Below are 17477 nucleotides of genomic sequence, written 5' to 3' on the forward strand. Positions count from 1 at the left end.
GTGAGAGAGTCAAGAAAGACAGTACACAAACAAAACTTCAACAACTTCCTTCTCTTAAGGAAACAAGACAAAAGAGTACAATAGCCTGAAGCCTTCATTTTGAAAGAAAGCCATGATGCTGTGACAATTTAATAGAGTCCAATTTTGTGAAGGATTGACACCTCTTCAAAGGCAGAGAAGCAGCCACTGGAAGTGTCATGACTCATTTTAAGTCTACTACTGACAAAACTTTCCTGAATCTTATTGTTGTATTCCAGTCCACATAAACAAAACTATTTCCTTTCTCAACTGGGGCTTCAAAATTGTAAGAAAGAGTATATAGGCCATAAATTACAAAGTCAAATCTCCTTCATCTGAAATAGAAACCCACACAAACACAAAAAGTTGATTTTTTAGAAGCCAAACAGAAGTAACTGATTCTTAGTCAACGTTCATATTGCTGCTTGCAATTACATTTTCTTCTTTGTAAATGAAACTATCTTAGCTATTTGGAGGTGGAAGCATTAGTAAATCTGGAGACTATGCTACAAGAGTCCCACAGAAAAGATCAAAATGAAAACAAATTTGTACCCCCATTAAAAGAATAGTGCATTAAAGAAGCAGCTGTAGCTATGCAGTGAGATTCTTGAAAACATGACACATTATTGAACACCAGTATTGAACACATTTTCAACTTATACTTACAGATCCAAGCAAACATGAAGAGCTACAGCAGTGTGGTGTTTTGTGACTACCTTCCACAAGCATCATATAGGTCTTAGATCAGTTCTGAACTCATTTTACAGGAATCAAACAACTTCATAGAGTTAATCAGTGGAGGTACAGAGAATAGTATCAGATTTGGTATGTAAGTCCTGTCTCTAATGTTCATACTACACAACTTTGAAGACAGTTATTTTTCCTTTGATATAACTACAGTATGACTAAGCTAAAGCATACTGAAAAAGCATTGCTATTACTTACAGTCAAAGACACTAAATACACAAAAGGAAATAAAAATGTAGTTGGGAGACATGATAAATTTACTTGATGATAAAAACGTGTTGAAAATCCCGAAAACATAAATGAACAGGAAAAGTATGCTAGCTTTTAAATTTTCTAAGCACAAATACTAGCTCAGCTATGCAAACTTTTCAGAAGTCTGAGCTTTTCCAGGGACAGTAAATAGCATGTGCTTGTGGTTTAACCCAACAGCAGTTCAGCAACAAACAGCCATTTGCTCACACCACCTCAGCTCAAGGTGGGATGGGGTAAGGAATCAGAAAAAAAAAGGAAGTAGTACTCACAGGCACAGGTTAAAATAGAAACTATTTACTAAGACAGGGAAAAAAAAAAAAAAAAAGGGAGAGAGAAAGAGAACTGACTATGATGATAACAGTCTAAATGTGTATCTATAAAAAAAGAGACACACAATGCACCTGCTCACCTTGCATGCATCCATGCCCAGCCAGTCCCAGAGCAGCAGTTGCCACCCAATCAGTTCACTCTTCTCGGTTTTATGGTTTTTTTTACATGATGCCAAATAGTATGGAACATAGCTTTGGCCCATTTAGGTCAGCTGCCCTGGTTCTGTCCCTTCCTGCTCCTTGTGGCCCACCAGCCTTTCGCTGGCAGGGCAGTATGAAGAGCTGAAAAACTGAAATGTCCTTGGCTCTGTGCAGCACTGATCAGCAACAGCTGAAACATAGGTGTGTTATCAACAGCACTTTTCTCCTAAAGCCAAAACATAGCATCATATCAGACACTGTGAATACCGTGTCCCAGCTGAAATCAGGACTGCACTGTTCTGACAACTGACCATGAAAAACTGAACTAAAGGGCTGTTAAGGGCTTAACAACAAAAAACCTATCAGTAAAGCAGTTATTAACAAGAGGCTACTGCTTTACAAAATGAATTTCCTTTTTTTTAACAATTTTGAAGAGAAGAAAGAAATGAAAAAAACCCACAAAAGGCTAAGGTGTCAGAAACACTGAAGTGTCACTTCTCTACTGCTACCTACCATTTTTTCTCTTCAGAATAATCTAAATCCTGCAGTGATATTCCAATACAAACCTCACTTATTTCCTTCTATGCTCCATTTGAAATCCTGTCTTAATTTTATATTTTTTCTCAGTCTGTGTCTGACAGCTGATGAAGACTTCAACTTTCAAACCTGAAATCTGTCTTCCATGAAGATCACTTCAAAATCCAGTTCTGCTTAGTTTCTCAATTGCTGACATTCCTGATACCTGGCTATTCTATAGCTTCCACATATCAGAATTATTTGCTGGCTCCTCTTTCTCTGTAACTAGATTGCTCTCACTACATTACATCATAGAAATCAGTATATTAATGATAACGATTATGAAGAATAAAAATTATACCACATTTCCGATTGGATAAAAGGCCATGGATATACATTACAATCAAATGTTCAATGACTAAAGATCTGGAGTTAAAAACAGGGTTGGGAAAGTTAACTAAATTTCAGATAACACTGTACAGCAAATTTCCATTCTGACTTTGCTATGTCTAAACTAAAGCACCACATAAATTCAAATCTGCCCAAGGCAAAGAATTAGTAAATGCTTCTAGTGTTTCTTTATTTTCACTGATGACTGATTCTAATACAGACAGGGAAGATTTCAGATGTTTTCAATCCATCACAAGTGAGAAATGGACAAACACTTTTTTTCTTAAAAAATGCAAACAAAATGCTATTATTACAAAAACACAAACTTGTAATAGAAAGTCTTCTCAGCTATGCTGGACTTCCACAAAATAAGGAACTCTAACTTTTCAGCCAATATTTATATGTCAGAGTCTGCATGTTCACATTACTGAAAACTGCTTCTTTCTGAGAAGTGAGAGAAAGCTGTTTTCAGTTTTGCATTTAAAAATTGTAAACGCTGCTTATTATTAGCACAGAAACTCCAACTGTATGCTTTCAATTGGAAATTAGGGGTAATATTAACGCAAATTGTAGAAAAAATTCCTTGCATTTGATCTTAAAGATTGCTGTGAAAAAGAAGCCTGACATTATAATTCAAGTACATACCTTTAAAAAAATTGCCTCATCCAAGATTTAGAAAAAATAGCTATCTAAAATTTTGTACAAATAATGCTTTTATCCTATGTACTTTGTTTTTGGTCTGGTATAAACACTTGTATCTTACTGTATAATCATTATCTGTAATATGACAATTAGTAAATAAAGTATCACAGAGAGACAGCACTGATAAAGTTCCTCCCTGTTATAGCAAACTACATTGACACAAATGTAAGTTCCATTGTTGGGAACGAAGTGAGTGATAAAAAGGAATGGTTGAATTAGTTTTATTATAATAACTGTGAATATGACTTCTTTAGGCAAACAGAGCACTGAGAATAAATGCTTTACTGCATTAAGACACTAAATGGCAAAACAGCATCATCTTTATTCTGTGGTCTACATCTACTCAACCACAAACTCTTGTGGACTTCTGCAGGCTTCCAAAAATAAGTGAGACTTATTTCTCCCATTTAAAAACATGTATACTTTATGTCTTATTAAGTTGATTTAATTTGAAGAAACAGCCTGTTGTTCAAGCAAAACTCATCCAAGGAAAGAAAAAAACAAAGGAATTACTTAAAAAAGTTATATCAGCCAGAAATCATTGTTACCAACCTCTTAGTCTATCACTGAAAGATATTTTGGTTTGGTTTTTTATCATTTTTTTGTTTCTTTTTTAGATCTTCTACCTGTCTTTCTGAAAATCTAAATCACCTACCAAACAACTCTAGTTCACTTTAGCACTGTGTGGAAACTCTCTAATTCAAAACTAGAGGATTGGAAGCCAGTACATAACAGACTTAGAAAACACTGCACATAGGTAACTTCAAAAGTAATGCTTCCTATTTTCAAGGAAAACACAACAAATACAAAGAACACAATAACTGAATTTGATAGAGCAAATTCTTAGCTACAAAACTCTATTTTTCAACACAGTCACCATCATTAGCTATGCATTTTCATCAGCAGTGAACAAGAGGCTGTATGCCATGCACATAACAATCTGCACCAGTGGAGGTGACCCACTGTTACCACTGCTGAAATACACCACCGCTGTCTCACTGTGCTTATATCCACTGGCTGGTCTCCATAAACGTTCAGCAAGTGTTGATGAATGTCAATGGGTCCAACCTTTTCCAGATGGAGGAATTCAACGACGCACCTTTACTTAAAATGCACTTCTATTCTGACAGAGTGGCCCTCTGCTGCCATCTGTCACTCAGTAACAACACATAACAGAACACTGGTGAGAAGGTTCAATTTCTACTGCCTTGCCACCAACATCTGTCTCTCACTGTTGGCCAACATAATAAAACGAGAGTCATTTCTTTCGCAGTTGCCCTCACAAGTGAACACTGTTACAACATAAATATAATTCTGAAAGGGTTGTTAATAATAGCTGTTCTGAACTATGTGGTTATCTGTGTATTTTGGATTGTTTAGAACCTTATAGTGTATTGATAAAGAAATCAGAAGAAAACTGTACAAACGGAACAAGATGCAAGTTTAAGAAATACACTGCAAGAATACCAGCTATGAAAATACTATAGGCAAATCTATGACAAAAAAATATTATTTACAGACTAACAGTTGTAAATAAATTTAATGTGATTGAATCTTCAAGACTGATTTAATTGAAGTGCTAACAGATATAGTTGTAATTTCAAATAGAAAAGAAAAACAAACCAGGAATTGAGTATGATCAATCACAGAATCACAGAATGACCTCGGTTGAAAAGGACCAGAATGATCATCTAGTTTCAACCCCCATGCTAGGTGCAGGATCGCCAACTACCAGACCAGGCTGCCCAGAGCCACATTCAGGCTCACCCTGAATGCCTCCAGGGAGGGAGCATCCACAACCTCCTTGGGTCCACAACCTCCTTGGGCAACCTGTTCCAGTGCATCACCACCCTCTGTGTGAAAATCTTCCTTTTAATATCTAACCTCAACCTCCCGTCTCAGTTCAAAACCATTCCCTCCCTTGTGCTATCACTATCAACCCTCGTAAACAGGCATTCCCCTTCCTGTTAATATTCCATTACGAAGAAAGGAACATAACTAGAGGGATTCCTCTCTCTTTTTAAAGATCTTCTGCTCTTCCTTCCTTACCACTGAAGTCTCAAGCTCTTCTGCTGCATTATTGCCACATGCTGTGACACAATACAGATCACGATGCAGTGTGTGTTTCTTTAAGGGTAATACTGTCTTCAGATGTGTCTTATTTACTTCCACATCTCTGAGATATTACTATAAAACTATCTAGCCAGGAAAAAAATGTCATTTTTTCTAAACACAATTATTTTCTTAAATTGTCCGGAAAAAAATGATCAGTTTCCAGATTGCATACATAAAGATAATATTCAATTGATGAAATGCCATTTTAGGCAACTCAATTCTACTTTGCACATTTATTCTTACATAAGATTTATAAATAACACTATGAAGTTGTCACACTTATTCTTCTTTAATTGAGCCAGTACTGATTCCTTGAAGTTTCCCTTGCCAAAAATAACAACATCTAAACCCAAATTTAAGAATTTTAAGAATCACTCAACAAGCCTGATAATGAAAGGGAATGTTTCTGAAACAAAACGGATGAGCAAGAAATGCAAGAACCCTTCTGACAGCAATTTGCATAGCAAATATCTTATTTCACACTAATTACTAAAAGGTGAAAGATAGAAATAGGGTTCTGACTGCAAACAAGTCTTCCTTGCTACTTGCTCCAGTCTTTCCACTTGTGTGTGATCTATTACGTACAATTTTCACCAGCAGAGAAAAACAGTTAAAGAAAAATACATGCTTCCTGCCTTCTGGATTCCCAGGTAATTCATCTTCAAGAAAAATTTAACAAGACTGAGATGCATCACTTTTTCCAAGTTATCTTGTACTTATGACAGAGATGCTTATGTGCATTGCACAGACAAAATGCTAGAGCATTTCAGGACTGTTCATTTTACTGAGAAATACTGGAAAGAGAAGAGTTTTCTTACTATTTTCAAATTGCACTGGTTATCTTCTCTCTAACTTACTTGGAATTCTGAATCTGGACAACTTATCTTTAGCAGAATAATGACAGTACATGGTACCATGCGACCATCACTACTATGGTTTTTTTTTGGGGGGGGAGGTTGTTTTATTTTGTTTTCTAACTCGACCAAGTATTTTATGTTTCATAGGAGAGGGGGCAAAGATAGTTAGCTGCATTAGAAACTTTTTTAAGTGGGTGACAAGAACAGGTGGGGGAGATTGCTTTTCTCATTTTTCCAAAATTCTATTAAAATAACAAACACTGAAATAAATAAAGAGTATAATCTTTTGTGTCCTACAATATGAGATGTTCTGTTTTCCTTGTCATCATGGATTTTAAGAAAAATGAATAAAACAGGTGTTTATACCTTGGCTGTACTATGTATTTCACTTCCAGATCCCTTCTTCTGTAGTCTAAAATAAATCTTTTACTGGTGAAATGTATCATTTTATTCTTCCCTGAGATTTTTTTTTCTTTCCTTTTCAACAATTTGTTAAAACACCTCATTAATTCGTTAAGAACTTAAGAACAAAGTTTAAGACAATTCAGTAGTATCCCTAGTAACGACTATGTTCTTTTCATTGCCTGAAGACAAATCTCTGAGGAGAGCAGGCTGCAAGTTAAAAGGTCACTCAATAGTAAAAACCGGAAGATTCCCAAATAAAGGAATTAAACAATATTCCAAGGATTTACTCTCTCCCCGTCAGACAAGACAGTTCAATCTACAGGGGAACAGTGAACACAAAACTTAATCAGAAATACATTTTTATGATCACTAATAAATGGTTCACCATGGTGGCTTCTGTTCACAGCCCTGAGACAAATATTTCCTGTTGCTGTTCACCCTGTCTTTATATACTAATGTAGACTTCTTGTTTCTTTGCATCATAAAATGTTCATTTATTTTTCTTCTTTGAATAGTAGAGTGGTTTTCATGGATATTTATACATAAGATATTATTTTCCTCTGGAAAAAGTTAGGATATCATTATTGTAATGTTAATTGCCATGGCAGACTGGAGGTGTGGATAACTGTTAAACTGATAGGCTTAGTATTAAAATGGAGACCTTCGATATTTTTCTTCATAAAAAAATTCTAAAATTCAGTCTTTCAGAATGGAAATTGCATGGTGAATTTTTAGTTTGTTTTAAATAGGTTTTCTGGGGTCAACCTCCCCTCATTTAAAGAGCATTGCCTACCTTTTCATCTGAGACCTACTAATTAAGTCAGGAAAATACCTGGTATAATGACAGAGTTTACAGCCTCTACAGATGAGTTCTTCATGTGGAAACTGTAGCCCTACCTCTTTCAAGGACTGTGTTTGCTTCCAATGCATTTTGCTAAGATTTGGCAATGGAAGAAGTAACCAGAGAGAAGTGATCGACACCTCCCTCTCTGCTTTTCCTCATGAGAAAGTTATAGACCACAGTGAGTTCATTTCCCAGCCCTCTACTCCCTAACTAAGCTACTCTCAGCCATCCCCTATACATCTTGTCCTCAAGTCCTTTAACTGTTTTTGCTCTCCTTGGGACTCATTTTAACATTTTTATACGCACTTTATATAGTAGAGCCTAAAACAGCACATAATACTAAGGAGAGGCTGCACCAACACAGAGTACAGTTGGACAATCATTTTTTCTGACTATATAACTATGCTGTGCACAATGAACCCCAGGATACAGTTGGCCCTTTTGGATTTTGCTTATCAGAAGGAAGTAAACAAGACAACACTCATTTTGGACTCAAACATGCTTGTCTGGCCAACAAACAAAGCTATTTCAAATCAAATGCACAATAAAAGAACAGAACTTTACACATGCCATCTAGCCAGAAGTTACCCTGAACAAGAAGAATGCTGATATTTAGCCTCAGAGTAAGAGAGAGTCAGAGATAACTGACAAAAAAACATGAGAACTAGATAACCTGTAACGGTCATGCAACAGCTGTCTTGAAGCCTCTGCCTTAGTCAATGCTATTAGAATGAAGATAAGTACAGAGTAAGTATTCCAGACGGCAAAGAATACGTTAAACAGGAAAATGCCCCTAGATCAGCAGGATAAACGCACTATTTCATGGTCTCTCAATAAAATCTTCTGATTCTTGAAGCTGATTCTTCTGAGCAAGGCCGACCTTATAGAAGCACTCATGAGACTCTAGGAAATCTTCCCACAGATCCAATATTTTGCAGGCCTGATAGAAACGGTGCAATGATACAATCTCCCACAGCACAATACACTTCCACAATACACATGCCTCCTAAGACCAGGAGCAAACTCCTCCTTCCTTTTTAGGGAACGTAGTTGTCATGCCAACAGTTAAAGAAAAGCAAGCTGCAGCGACAGCTAGTGATGAAGCCTGTTTGTATTTTACAGTTTCTCTGGAAGGTTGTTACTGAATTTCAGGTACTTTAGGACAGCAGCACTGTCTCACTTGACACTGTTTATGTCCACGCTTACTGCTTCTGTGTCTTCTTATCTTGCCTCTTGCTTCCAAACTCACGTACCTGACCTCTTGACAAGGACAGAGCTGACATAGTTTGACAGTATACATGCATGCACACAGGCCTTGAGTTATTATCTTTCCTTTAGGGATCTGCTATGATGTGTATATTTATGAAGGTGGGACCTTAACTAGAATATTCAGCATACGGTGTATCAGCAGAGGGATCAGAATCTAGCAGAACTCCTCAGAAAAGAGATGAAGTAAACCTCCAACATAAATCAAGGCAAAGAGGCAGCTGAGTACTGGATACTGATATTCTCAAACTGACTTATTCAGAAATGCAAAGTTTCCTTCTGCAAAGGCCAATGAAGAGGATAGATACAAAGCTGTAATAGCAGCTACAGGAAGAGAAAAAAAATCAACTCTCAGCAGCATCTCTCACAGTGCACTCTCACGATCACCTTCATAACTCAAGTACGTAAGATTTCTACCCACACAAACTATATTCACATTGGCATCAAATCTGTGATCATTCTAAAAAAAACATTCTCTTAAACAATGTAGACTAATTTTGTGCACAGTATTTTATTGGTATGTATTAGAAATCATAATGTTACCAAATTTGCTGGTTTTGAAAACACTTTCTTAACCTTCTTAACATCCCTATTCCTACCATTCTAAAAAGATGTATGGATTAGAATTCTTTTTACATGTATTTTGCAGAAAATGGCAAGATTCCCCAAATGCAACAAAACCAAAGAAACCCTTCTTTAACGTTTTGAATTCTAGTAACATCACTTAGCAAGATTTTTTTTTTGCCTCAACAGAGCCAAGACTTGCAAAAGGAAGAGCATGGGGAAAGAGGAATTGTGTGGAAGTTTCCAAGTTACTAGAAAGACTAAATTAAGCTACTTAATAAACAGATAGGTAGAGGTGCAGCTGCAAATGCTTACTACCAGCTAAAAGTAGATCTTACCCATTTCCATTGCACAACTTTGTAGTTTTCAATGAAAAAAAAAAGAATAAGTAAATGAACAACACACAAATAAGTGTCATCTTTAAAACAAACAAAGAGTTACCCTACCCGCAGCCACTGCTTCTCTGTGAGAGCATCACTGTAGTCCACATCTCTGCGCTGACGGGATCCTCTTCCAAATATCTTTTCCTCCTCTTCTTCACATGTGAGCCTTTCAACTTCAGCATCGTCCTTAATAATCCAGGATGGCAATTCATCCTCCTCCATCAGGCGGGGCTTGCGCTTGGGGTTTCTGGCATCTTCTCTACGACGGTCCATGTCCATACGCTGAAATGGTAGATGGGAAAGGATAAAACAGTTGTAAAGGCAACTAAAACAAACACTGGAATTCCCGCCAGCTAAAAACACTTAAAATTTTAAACCAAGTTCTTCACAAGTACTTCCCTTCCTCTAGCCCAAGACTTGTAAAATGCAACTGTAGAAAGTAGTTACATTTTACAGTTGATTTTCTGTGAAGTTCACTACTCCATAGCTAGTTTACACTGAAGTAACTCCACATGACCCAGGTAAGACAACGTAGATTAAGAAAGAAGGAAGCTATCCATTAAAAAGCTCTATTTTTTTTTTTTCCCACACACAGTTTTACAGTTTCTATATATTCATAAATGTGATTTGCAAATATTATTAATTCCTTTACAACATCCTCAAAAATATGTTATATAACAAAAAAGAATAATTGAAAACATACTAGTTTTGTGATTCTGAATATCAGAGAAAGTAAATTTAAAAGCAGACATTAGAAAAAAGGAATCAAGAGATATAATTAAGAATTCAAAGAAAAGATGACTCAATGACAGAAACTCAACCAGCTTCAACAAAAATTTTTACTTCTCCTACATTAAGAAAAAATGAAAACACATACAATAAAAATCAGGCAAGATTAAGTAAAATGTTAAGAATATTAAAAGGGTAATATGGTGTAAAAACCTGGACTTCAATTACTCACACAAATTAATTTCAACTGTGGTGACCAATTACCTCATAAAATAGATACGGATACTCAGGATACATTCTTGTGTGAATTAGGTGGTTTATAGTTCTCCCAGGAAAGCATTCATTTCTCTGCATTGACTATATGCTGATCTAAGCCCTAAGCTCCCATGAATCTCATTTAGGCTATTTAACTAGCTCAAATAAGACAATATGTACAGCCTTTTCAAATACACCTTAAAATAAAACCCACTCAGTCATAAAATGCACTCAGTTTAAAAACACTGATTTATATAGTCAACTGGTGTCATAATGTCATTTTGCCAGAAAAAATAACCCTTGTTAAACCACACTATGAAGAGATGACAATGGTTGCAGAGGTTACATTGAAACACTCTGAATTTTGTATACATTTTTTATTATAAGATGAAAAATCAGAAGTGTCATCACTTGCACTGAATACAAAAGTAGGACACGCTGGGGCTATGTGGAATTTTTACCTACATATGTGGAGCCACCAAAAACCATGGGAACGTAGTCTGCTTGTATGCATCCTCTCTGCATACATAGCTAAATATCCTCTGAATACTACAGGATTAATGTCAAAGAATACTTCTAAACCAAAAAGTGACAAAATAATAGATTCTTGAGAAACCTGTCAGTTTTCTCTCTCATCTATTGTTTTGGAACTTCTCATTTCAGACTAAAAAAATAAATATTTGATTTATACAAACAAAATAGATGTTTTTGCACCTTTAAGCCTAATTAAATGAACAAACCAAAACACAATTTTTTCTTGGATATTACACTTTACTGAATTCCTATCACATCTGCACAGAAGGGAAAAGGCTACCTGGGCATCACTGAGGTAAGAAAAATATAAACTTAACTTCACGCTCTCTATATGACTACCTAAGAGATTAATAAAAAGAATAAACCTGACTACCAAACTTGGTTTTCAGAATTTCGTCTTAGAACTGAACAGCTTAATAATAAATGAAAATCTCTCTTAGAGATTAACATTTAACCTCAATGTTTCCACCTTAAATATTTTCAAATCCCTGGTTGTCAAAGCTCTTTACCTCTGCATCTTCAAATTTCTACCACCAGCTCTTTATTGTCCCTTACAAACTCATGCAAAAATTAACTTGAAAAACACACAGCATACAGTGTTAAAACCATCTCCACTCTAGGCAGGTCAACTGTTTTATTGGATTGCTGTTTACTTTCAAACTTAACTAGAAGAGATAGACTTACAGAATTTCCCTGCAAAAGCCATTACTCCCATTCATGGATTAACTCTTTCCTTCTGGATCTGATGGAGGAGTTCTAAGTTACTGTTTCCAGCTGCAAATCTACATTCATTGAACTCAGGTTACTTCTTTTTTGACCTGATTTCTGAAATATTAGTGCTTATATTGATCACTATGCATTTAGTACACTCAGTGAGGACAGCTACAGTTGCAGCAAAAAGTCTAGAATACATATGCAAAACAGGCTGTGATGGAGAACACAATCGACAAGTAAAAAGCCAATAACTGGGCCGAAATTACTCCTTTCAAGTTTTGGTTTCTGTCATTCAAATCTCCTTAGTCTTTGAGAGAAAGCTTAAAAATACAAATGTCTGTAAGCACTCCCTTTCCACCCTTTGGAGATTTCAGCTCTTCTAAAATAACACTGCACCAAACTTAGCACAAAAGGACAAGACAGGTGATTCTTCAATGAGTAAAGGCACCACCATGTGGGGGATTTGGCCTTTGTTCATTTGTGCATTTGAAGAATTGTTAGTTGGATAAGAACAGCCCTTGTACACTTGTGTAAGTAAGTTCTACTAATTAATATCTGGGCAGACAGCAAGAAATTAATAACGTGTGATCCTAGAAATGTCATTTCTCCAGATAGCACTTTCTGATACAATTTCATTTGATCCCACAAGTGTCTTTGTTGCTCAGTCCTGCAGAATGAAGCAACATAGGTAGAATGAGAAGAGATGATGCTTACCCCTCAGTGGTTAAATTTTTAAGTATCTTCTTTCTGTTGTTTCAGTGTCTCTTAAAAGCCCATCAGCAATCCTCACCACTGCACAAATGCAAAAAATTGGAAGCTATGCCTACCCTAACATACTAGTAATTATTCCATTGTTCACATTTGGATCACTGTAACTACTCTGGTAATTCTTCAACAGTTCTAGCAGCAGCAATGAAGTTAACAGGGCTCTTGAAGAAATCAAGAAAAATTAGCAAACCAGCTAATTTCCAAGGAGAACTGCACTGTAAGTCTACTAGTTTACTATCTTGTTCAGTTCCCGTGTTTGCCTTTGTCAGTATCACAGCACAAAAGTGGAAAAAGTTCTAAAAATAAAAGCATGCTGTACAACTTGTAAGACAAACACTGACTATCAGTTTTAGACTGCCTAAATTTCTCAGGTCGTGTCTTCCAGATTGGCACTGCTCCGCTACTGACTGCAAGGATCTCTGAAGTCTTTCTGTCTTGTGAGGAACTCTGAGTTTAGGAAGTCTGCTCTCCTTTCCTCAGATAAGCAATGCAAGTAAATAAAGCCATTCCTACAACAAAGTTTTACAACATTTAAATGACATATAAGGTTAAAGCCTTTGCTAAAAACACTAGAAATGATATACAGCATATGATCATATCATTCTCACCATAAAGAGATCAAATTCCTCCTCACGTCGGGCGATCATCTGATTCAGAGTCTCATCATCAGGAACTTCATCTTCCTCCTGGTCACAAAGATTGATAAAGGTACCAGAAAGAAGCTTTCATGTTCAACATAAAGTAACAGTCTGCATCAGGCCAGCAATGTACTGAGCCTCCTTCTGTCAGTACATGTGTGAAAAATGCAAACCAAAACTAAAACTTCTAACATGATCAGCAATTCAGAAGTAACACAAAGTAGACAAAATTAGAGACAATTGGGACTTATTACCACCTCCATAAATTGAGAATGAGGAAATGAGCAAACAGGCAACCAGGAAATTTTGGTTTGTGGTTTTCCTGGGTCAGAAGCACAGCTAGGGCTTCAGCTAAAATACATGCATTTCTGTTCTGATGTTCTACAGTACTCCCTCAGAAATATAATTCAGTAGTATAATTTTAATTTTCAGTAGTATAAAGTCTTTTCTCACAGAAAGGAGACTGAATATGGCCCTACCTAAAAAAAAGAATTTAAAGTATCACCAGCAAAAAAAAAACAACATCATGTAACTATATCGAGAGCATTCCTCTTTCTCCGTCTTTTTAGAAACAGACACAAACCTCTGAAAGGCCTCTGAAACAGTCCCACACATCATCTTTATCTCTAAACAGGACAGATATGGGTTTGAAGGGTGGACTATTTGGGGGATAAATAATTAGCTGGAGGGTTGCAGCCAAAATATTGTGGTCAGTGACTCCATGTCCAGGTGGAGGCCAGTGACAAGAGATCCCCCTGTTCTGGAACCAGTGCTCTTCAACATCTTTATCAATGACATAGACAGAGGGATTCAGTGTATCCTCAGCAAGTTTGCAGACAACATCAAGCTGAGTGATGCAGCTGACATAACAGAAGAAAGGGATGTCATCCATGGGGACCTGGCCAAGAATGGGAAGTGGGCCCACATGAACACACCTTCGGCAATGCCAAATGCAAGATGCTGCACTTGGGTCATGGTAAACCCTGGTATGTATACAAATTGGGAAGAGAACTCCTAGAGAAGGACGTGCAGGTTTTGGTGGTCCAGAAATTTGAAGTGAGCCAGCAGTGTGTGCTTCCAGCCTGGAAGAACAACTGCATCCTGGGCTGCATCAAAAGAGGAGGTGGCCACCATGGAGGAGGAGGTGATCACCTCTAATTGGCCCTTGTCAGGCCCCATCAGGAGTACTGCATTAAAATCTGGAGCCTGTGACATAAGAAAGACATAGAGCTGCTAGAGCAGGTCCAGAGGAGAGCCATGAAAATTGACAAAGGGCTGAAGCACCTCACTTATGGAGAAAGGCTGAGAGATCTGGGCTTGTTCAGCATGGAAAAGAGAAATGTCGAGGGAGACCTCACTGCAGCCTCCTATCACTTAAAAGAAGGTTATAAACAGGAGGGAAGCAGACTATTTACACAGTCATAGGACAAAGAGAAACAGTTTTAAACTAAAAGGGAGATTTATATCAGATGTCAGGGGGATATTTTTTTCATTCAGTGGGTAGTGAAGCACCAGCACTGGCTGCCCAGAGAAGCTGTGTGTGTGCCATCCCAAGAGCTATTCATGGCCAGGCCCTGGACATCCTTCCTGATGTAATGCCAGATCTAGCAGCTGTCAACCCTGCCCATGGGAAGGGAGATGGAGCTAGACATCTTCATGGTCTCTTCAACCCAAGCCTTTTTATCATTCTATAATTTTCTGAGGTAGGAAAAAAACACTGCAAAATGGGACTTCTAGTGTGTGCTTTCAGTATAAGTAATACATTAACATAGTATTTTCTAAATGCAGTGCTTATCCAAATGATGATTGTTCACAGTAAAAGAATAATCTGCAGCACCAGAGAGAAGAAGGGTCTCACCGTTCCACAACCACAGTTTCAAAGAGTGGGACAAACTGCCAGTGATACTTCAACCTCACTGTCCACTACTGTAAACAAAAGTGTGACAGCTGTCTTCTAACAACTATTTTTTTTTTTTTCTGAATAGAAACTGGTAATTACAAGTCTCTTGGTACAGAACCAAGAAAAAAGTCATTTTGGCTGCCTTGCCCAAACAACACCTGAAGTCTTACCAAGAACCCAAAAGAAAAAGCAGGGTTTCAAATGATTAAATGTAAGAAGTCCTAGTTTTCTCAGTATATCTGAAAATCACACTATTTTAAAACATGAACTGGTTTTAAAGACTGCTTTATATCCTGGAAAACAAAAACAAAAACAGCCCTTGTTCAGAAAGTTTTTGGCAAAACTGAAAGAGCAAAATGGATTTAATATGCAAAAGATTTTATCATCACCAGATAACAACCTATTACTATGACCAAAAAAAAGAGATTTCTTTGACTGGATGGTAAGATAATTATTACAGTTCTAATTTTGAAGTAGTCAGTCTTTGAACTTAGGGAAAAATTAAGTTCTCCCTCAAACATGCTCTTCTCAATTATTTCTAACAACATTACCTCATTTTCTTCCTCATGCTCCAGTATAGCCTGCAGAAAAGCTCTCCTTTCATGACTTGAAGACTTCTGATCAAACATTCCAGCCTGAATAACTTTTTGATCTACATTCAACTTATACTTTGCAGCAGCAAGAATCTTCTCTTCCACACTGTTCACAGTGCACAGTCGCAAAACTCGAACTTCATTCTGCTGACCAATTCGGTGAGCTCTATCTTGTGCCTGCAAGTCCTGTTAAGTAAAGAAGACATGGAGGGATTTATGTAAGTGTGCAACTCAAATTGCTTTCTGCTCACAGTGTGTAATAATGCTGAATTCTTTTTGTCATCAAAGGGAACTACCCAAACTACAGTCCACTATAATTCACATGGCTCACTCTCAGTTGTTTTCTTTCTTAAAATTTCATCCGATCCAGATAGGGAGAAAACAAAGAAAAAAACTTGTGCAGTGTGTACCGTAAATGCTATAAGCTTGCGCAGTGACTGAAAAGGGCTTATGTATACATTTTTTCTTTTCTGCACAAAGGTTCATGACATTCCAAGCCAGAATGAACCCTAAAGTGAAACATCCCTTGATTCCAGGAAAAAAAAAAAAAAGATTAGTAGCATAAAATTAATACATGATCTTATCTACACTAAAGGTAGTCACTAATTAAAAAATGTGTGAACTATAAATTATTTGATCTGTAGAATAGGCTTTTACCTTTGAATAGTTCTGTTAAAACAATTTAAACATGATCTTAAATTACTTTCAGAACACTGCAAATAACTACTTTTTGGTAAAACAATTGCACTTAAAATTGATAGATGTAAAAAAAGCATGCTGTAGATTACTGGGAGATAATTATTTTTATTAATTCAAAATCTTACTGATCTTCTTCGGGGGAAAAAAGAAATTAATGTACACCCTATTTCAGCAAAATGCTGTCATAATTTTCTGCTACGTCACAAAATAAATTTCTTGAAATAATAATAAACCAGGCAACGAGTTTACCATTTCAGACCAGCACCCTACTTGTGATACTATTGTTAGCTCCTGCTTTGTACAATTTCCTTTCCAAGCCACATGGAATTTAAAAGCAAATTTGAAGTTTGCAGAACAGCCGAAATAAACCTTTAATATTAATTTGTTTATATAATAGTTTTCAGAAGAACAGGACAGTAAAATGAGGAAATAGAAGTTTTTCCTTTTTGAAATATGCTGTTTAAGTACTAAAACAAACAAAAGCATCTCCTTTAGCATGTTGCTTATTAGAAGTAACAAGTGATTCTCAACGAAAAACAAAATGAAAACTGCACACATTTTGTGATTTAATAATCTGTCCACTAGATTCTCTAGGAAACATTCTCTAATGTGAGATTTACTGCTACCCAACTGTTAAAATATACTTGCATTAAAAATGTCTGTGAAGGTGACAGAGATAACCAAGAATATAAAGAATTAAGTGCCTTCTGAGGTGGTTTTTAACCCTTTAAATTGCTCCAGATTTCACAAGCTCTGTTTTAAACTGATTACCAGAGCATTTATGCAACTGCTGCTTTTAAAGTTCTATGTAAAATTCTTCCATGTCTTAACCTTTATTTTTGCACTTAATAACATTTAGGTGATTAGCTTACAACTTTAGCTGAAAAGCTGAAAAGACATGCATAATCACTATAATCAGGTACTTCCCACAGATACCTAACTTCTGTTGTTACAATTATAAAATGCACTAAGTGACAAAGACCAGCTTCCTCTTATTTTTTTTTTAATTTTAAACTGAGATGAAGAAATAAACCACCACCAGTGTCTCAGGACAAGACTAATATGGCCATTAACTTCTCGAGACAAAGCACTGATCTGCACAGCCTTTTCTAAAACAC

The 17477-nt window shown here is 36.5% G+C and overlaps 1 protein-coding gene across 3 annotated transcripts in view; it reads right to left on the reverse strand.

The window, feature by feature from the left end:
* The window catches only part of SMARCA2 (SWI/SNF related BAF chromatin remodeling complex subunit ATPase 2), a gene marked incomplete at its 5' end in the record, with an annotated part of 94772 nt that overhangs the window by 21677 nt on the left and 55618 nt on the right, over positions 1-17477 (reverse strand). For all 3 annotated transcript variants that reach the window (XM_079548347.1, XM_079548346.1, XM_079548345.1), the window contains 3 exons: positions 9593-9811; positions 13138-13215; positions 15619-15846. In XM_079548347.1, the coding sequence (XP_079404473.1) occupies positions 9593-9811; positions 13138-13215; positions 15619-15846 (525 nt within the window). The remainder of the gene's footprint in view (positions 1-9592; positions 9812-13137; positions 13216-15618; positions 15847-17477) is intronic.

Source organism: Tetrao urogallus (genome assembly GCF_951394365.1).
Source record: "Tetrao urogallus genome assembly, chromosome: Z".
NCBI lineage: Eukaryota > Metazoa > Chordata > Aves > Galliformes > Phasianidae > Tetrao > Tetrao urogallus.